Genomic DNA, 6,113 nt, shown 5'->3' on the forward strand with positions numbered 1-6,113 from the left:
TATTTAAGTGCAGATGAAAGTGGATGAAGATGCCTCAACCCCCTCCACGGTCACTGCATATCAACTTGGAGTTCACGTACGGTGCTTGAAAGGGGTGAACGTTGTATGAACAAATTTTATGTTATTGGTTGCAATGATTTTTGTATAAACAGGTCCAAATTCACTTACACTTTTGCTTGCCTAGCTCATCCATGTAATTGTTGTTGGTTGCAATGAATGTTGTATAAATCCGGTACGCAGGCGCACATGGATGATCCTAGATTTTTGTACATCATGTCTGAATGTGTTATATCAGAAGTACTTGTACAAAGTTGCCATTTGTTGCTCTTTATGCATGCGCGTGTGACTATAAATTATGTATTCCGGAATTCCCAGTAACTCGATAGTATACAGTGTAGTTCGATTCGTCATCTAAAGCACAGTAATTTCAGAATCTCGTGACTACATTATGATTCTCGTTTTTGAACTGAGTAAAAAATAAGTGCCAGCATAGCAAAATTCATTTAAGTTATAATTCATGTAATGTTATAACAAATACATGCAGCAACATGGAAAAAATCTTGCACATAGGTGTTACATTGAAAAGTTTTTTCTCAATTTTTGGAAGGAGCACCACATTCAAAAACTGAAAATGAAATTGAAAACCGTGCTTAGCTCATTTTTAGTCATTGCCGAAATAATTCAATAGTCATAACTCACATTGGTATTAATCTTCCAACCCCTGCAACCATTTAAGGACATATACTAGGGATTTAAGTATGATTAGACCATCATCCATCACATATTATCTATCAAATTTTAATTGTATGAGGGTTGGGGCACTAAATGAGCTTCAGTGCATCTCTCCAAAAAATCTACTATATATAGCATGGTAAGTCCACATTATCATTGACGCCTTAAATATTCACATTTGAAAATTCATGTTGCAGTCTCTACGTTTACTCCTCAACAGGTTCAATAAATATTTTCATATCAGAACAATGGCATCGTCGACAGGGAGCAATGAATCATTCAAGCATGAGGAGCCGCTACCAACACCCAGTTCGTCCCCACAATGTCCCATCGTCATTGCTTCGGACGATGACGAAGTGAGTTCTAAACGTGGTACGAGAGCCACATCCGTTCCTTTTTCGAACCTCGACGATGTTGCAAGTGAAGCTTCCCAGAGTCCAAAGACCGTGCTTGATTGGGTCGTACCATTGATGGTTCCGGTGGAAGTTGAGTCTGACGATGACGTGTAGTTGGCTCATGTTCCATCTCCCGAGATCATTGTGATCAGCTCCGGTGACTCCGAACAAGATGGTTCGAGTGTGGACAATCAATGAGGTGGCGAATAATGGTATGTGGTGCGTATGAAATAATGTATAGTTCGTATTTTGTCAGGGATAGGTCTGGTAACATAGTTCGGCAATGGTAAGCAAGAGCACCTCTATTGTCTACGTACTGTTTTCTTCATATTTTGGTAGATTTTGGTATTGGACCTACGATGGACAAGGATAGAAACAATCTGTTGGGAACGACATGTATACTGTCGGGATGTAAGAGCATAGGTTCATTTGTGTGTAAGTATGAAACTTGTGTTCCCCTATATGTATCCCTTGTTTACTGAAAATTGACGTACCCTCGAATGAACAAGTTCACTGTATTGACAACGTAGGTTCGTCGGGATTTCTTGGTTCGGGCTTAACACATGAACTTGGAAGTATCGAAAAATAAGTTATTTATAAAATTCCTTGTAGGTGGAGATAGGTGTCTATATGTACGTGGTGTATTATGAATAAGTCCATATGGAAAAAGTACTAATCAGGTCAGCCCTAAATCGTCCTTGAAACATACCATTTTTATTTGTTGCTAAATTAGAAGACGATGTCTGCTGTTAAGAAATGATAATGGAATGTAAAAGAAATTTTATGATTTAAAATATCTGCGTAAGTAGAGACTTGAATGGGTAACAGTGTAGTCATGCAGGCATAAATATTTTGGACAAGTCAGATTATATACTCTGTAACCATCTGTCGAGACTGACAGTTTAACTGTCGAGATGTTCTGAAGGGATATCAATTACAATATCTTCTAACTAGTTGCGATCATGAGAAACACTAATGTCAGCAAACAAACGACAATGATAACAAAATGAGAACATTTACATTCTTTCATTACAAACGACATGGGGGTGCCAGTTCACATACAACTTCAACCACTTTCGAACAAAAACCTATTTATTACAAACGCCTATTTAAACGGTCCGTGGTATAATGGGGTTGGAACATGTGCTCCGATTATGACTTAGTCCACCACAGCGAGTGCATTTCCTCAGTCGTGTGGCGGACTCGAATCTGGATCGCTGACGTCTTGTGGGTGGTCTACCTGGAGGATGACGTAAATTGGGTGGCCTAATAGGAGTACCTGTAATTTTGTTTGGCACTATCCAGTCCACTTCACGCATAACGGGATATATAGCTTCGCTATAGACACCTCTCCAGTATTCCGATGTGTAATACGGTGAGCATAAGTCGTACAATGACATACCTCGCAAGCAGGCAGCTCAAGTGGCATGAACGCATGGCATACGATTAATTTGAAACTCATGACAAGTGCAGCTGTTATCAGAGAAGTCGACGATATCCACGTCGTTGGATATTCCAACCTGTGTTAACTGTTCTGTCAAGCCAAGAGCTCGAAGCCTTGTACCTACTTCAAATGTTGTCCGTAACTCGGTCTCCATCCTCAACGACAGCATGCTAGTACATGTGGTTGCACTGGTTTGACGTTCGTGAAACCACTTCTGTATAGTTTGTGGAATGTGTTCGACTAAGCACGTAATCGGTAATGACCGGGCATGTCTCAACATTGAGTTTAAAGATTCGACATTGTTATTTGTCAAAATGTTGTACCTTTGACCAACGAACAGTGCTCGTGACCAAAACGAAAAACCTGCTCGCTCTAAGTACCCCTACGCTCTTGCACTTACCCTACGGATCTGTCCCATAAGTCTTTCAAACTCTTCGACCCGAGAAGTTCGTGCAGCTCGTTTGAATAGAAATATTACACTTGCATTGTTGTACCGCTGGACTAAGTTCTTTTCTAGATGCCATATACAGTACCCATGACGGGACTGAGGAAATAGGTGAGCAATGGCATTGGAAATGCTATTCTTCAGGTCGGAAACAAAAACCAATTCAGCAGAGTCGCCTATAAGCTCTTTCAAGTTGGACATAAACCATATCCACGATCTATTTGTTTCAGCATCAACGATCCCCCATGCCAAGGGATATATCTGTTTGTTGGCATTTTGGCCGGTTGCCAGCAAAAGTGTACTTTTGTATAGACCTTTCAAGTGACTACCGTCAACACAAATAACGGGCCTCAAGTAGCGCATATAGCCACGAACGCTTGCACCGAAAGCTAGGAAGAAGTAATGAAACCTGTTATGGGAATCAACTTCGATGTGGGTTACTGTCCCCGGGTTACGCTCTCCTAGAATGTTACAATAGAAAGGTAATTTTTGAAAACTATCCCCCGGTGTACCATGTAGCATATGTAAAGCGGTAACTTTCGCCCTATATACTTTTTGGTAACTTATTTTGACACCAAACTCGCGTTCTACGTCACGTGCAATATCGGTAGGATCGTACAACCGGTATGGATTATCCAATTTTCCCAAAATGTGCTCGGCAATTACAGAAGTAGTGGCATGTCGATGTGCGTTACGACGGATATCTACCGAACATGTGTGCACATGGTTGAATTTTCGGATCATGAATATAGAAGTCTGTTTCACACTCAAAGCACGTAACATCCACTTGCAATTACGGTCCACGCATGCAACGGTTAACATTTTGCGGCTTGACCTGCTTACATGAAATTCAAACTTCTCTTGCAAAGCAAGTACACGAATTTTCGAGTACAGCTCTTTCTTACTCAATAATATTTGCCGTTCAACAAGATCGGATGTATCCATAGCTGTAATCCATTGGTCTGTACCCCGAACGAATATGTTGTGATGACATTCGAGCGTCAACGTCTGCAATACTAGTAGCATCTGTACCATTGAATGGGTCGTCCAACATATCGTCTACAGGTGCAGCCCCATCATCAAAATTCCCCCTTTCGACTACATTATTCACTGGGGAACTAGGCTCATGATTCATGTCATCGTGTTCTAAGTTCTGGTGAACATCCGTTGTGGCAAACAAATGGTCACGCAAACTCGTATCCCTCCCCATGTCAGTAGTTCGCATATTTGTCTCCACAATATTAACGCACAGAGCAGTTTTCGTATGAACAGATATGTACCATATGAGGTCTTCATCTTCACGTATTTCAGCTGGCGGTATATTCATGTTCAGGACTTTGAACTTCAATTCCATTTCGGTGTGCGGATCGATAATGCCAAGTTTCTCATTCAACCGTATCAGAAGTCTGGCTAAGGTAATATTTCTCGGCACTAAAATGGATGTGGTTTTGTTCCCTGTCCACTTCCATTCGTCATTCGCGTGAATAAACCTTCCCCCGTGCGACACGATGAATCTCAAATGGGTCTTCATACCTAAAATAAAGGGATTACAACAATAAAAATTATGAATAGTCAATATGTCGATATGTAATAGTATCGAAGGGGTACTTTCGAATATTTAAACCGATGCAATAGGAGAATGTGAAATGCAGGGTGTCAACAGTTTTCAACTGTCGATTTTGACAGTTTAAAACTCTATCCCGACAGTTTATCTGTCGATCTCGACTGTTTATAAATGGCGAGATCGACATGTATAACCGTCGAGATCGACAGATAAACTGTCAAGACCGCCGACAAGTTTAAGGCCTGTTTATTTGTTACTTTCTCCGAAATATTAATAGTTATAATCAATTCTCAACTACAACAATTATTCCATTGCTCTACAGATCTCCATAAACAAATGACTGCTTCATTAAATATGGAATAGTTGACATTTGCCTAAATATTTTTGGTATATTTTTCCTTTAAAATGATTTGAAAAAGAAAAAACAATACCATCATCATTAATATGGTTTTAAATGCTTTCCTCACTTTGATAATCATGTTGCTTTTAATATGTGAAAAATAATAAGCTATTACATAAAAATATAAATAATTTGTAATAACTAACCTCTCCAAATGGATGATGAATTGAATAGCAATATATTGTTGATGAAAGAATAAAGAAGATGAAAGAAAATGGAGGGTTTTTTCAAGAAGGGATGTATTTGATGTGAACTAGGATTGTTTTGCTTCTTTTATCTTATTTTTGCTTCTTTTAAATTTTTTTTGCATCTTTTCTCTTTTTTTTTTAGTCAATTCATATTATACAATATAATATACATTATCAAATCATTATAATATACAAATTAAATAATGAAATCATTACAATTGATTGGATTGGAGGCTACCATTAATGAGCATTTAATGCTCCTAAAAAGGGGAGATTAGGGGTAATTTGGACATTTCCCACAAAAAAAGTGACATTTTCGATAAAATTTAGTGCACATCAAAAGTTTTATATCAATTTTCAAAAAAGTGTCATTTTTGATAATTCCCCAGATGATTATAAGTGCGAATGTGCCAATTTCAGGTAAAATAATGGCAATTGATCCTCTGTAGTTGATGAAGCTCTTTCAATAATGAGTAGAAACAATTGTTGAAGATGTTCATAATTATGTGCAAACAAACCCAGCAAGTGTGTTGACGTATCTCGTTTAACAATTCTATCAAAATTTACAAACCCTGATAGTCATTATTTACAAGTGATGTCAAGGAAGCACACACGTAGAGAAGAATAGTCCAGACTTCGAGTTCTATTGATGGAGAGAGATATGGATCAATGAAAATTGTGTAGTTTTATTCCAAAAGGGTAATTGAAACATAGCCGGCCCCGCATCCCGGAAAAGGCCAGCAGGTGGTTCACTCGCACCGTTGAGCGATATGATTAGGAACATGGATAATAAATATGTAAATATGTGTTAGAGAAAAATAAGTTATCCGTCTACTAAAATATCAATTAAAACAACAAATTAAATAACACACAATTGAGAAGAGAGTTAGAAATGCCGGCCCAAGATAGGTTTGAAAATCGTTGTCTTAAAGTCACGTTGTATTC

At 38.5% G+C, this 6,113-nt stretch overlaps 1 protein-coding gene across 1 annotated transcript; it reads right to left on the minus strand.

The window, feature by feature from the left end:
* Nucleotides 1-2,953: 2,953 nt before the first annotated feature.
* LOC111397870 (protein FAR1-RELATED SEQUENCE 4-like) lies at nt 2,954-3,838 on the minus strand. The gene is made up of 2 exons (XM_023024839.1): nt 3,592-3,838; nt 2,954-3,477 (listed from the first exon to the last, which is right to left on the minus strand). The coding sequence occupies exons 1-2, from the start codon at nt 3,836-3,838 to the stop codon at nt 2,954-2,956; spliced, it is 771 nt and encodes a 256-aa protein (XP_022880607.1).
* Between the last annotated feature and the right edge of the window lie 2,275 nt (nt 3,839-6,113).

This window comes from Olea europaea, chromosome 7, assembly GCF_002742605.1.
Source record: "Olea europaea var. sylvestris chromosome 7, O_europaea_v1, whole genome shotgun sequence".
Taxonomy (NCBI): domain Eukaryota; kingdom Viridiplantae; phylum Streptophyta; class Magnoliopsida; order Lamiales; family Oleaceae; genus Olea; species Olea europaea.

Excerpts from the sequence above, each read along its gene's own strand:
- LOC111397870 (XM_023024839.1), bottom strand. The coding sequence starts at position 3,838 with ATGTTAACCGTTGCATGCGTGGACCGTAATTGCAAGTGGATGTTACGT. Across the intron at positions 3,478-3,591 it reads TGACGTAGAACGCGAGTTTG|GAGAGCGTAACCCGGGGACA; the intron begins GTGTCAAAATAA and ends GTAACATTCTAG.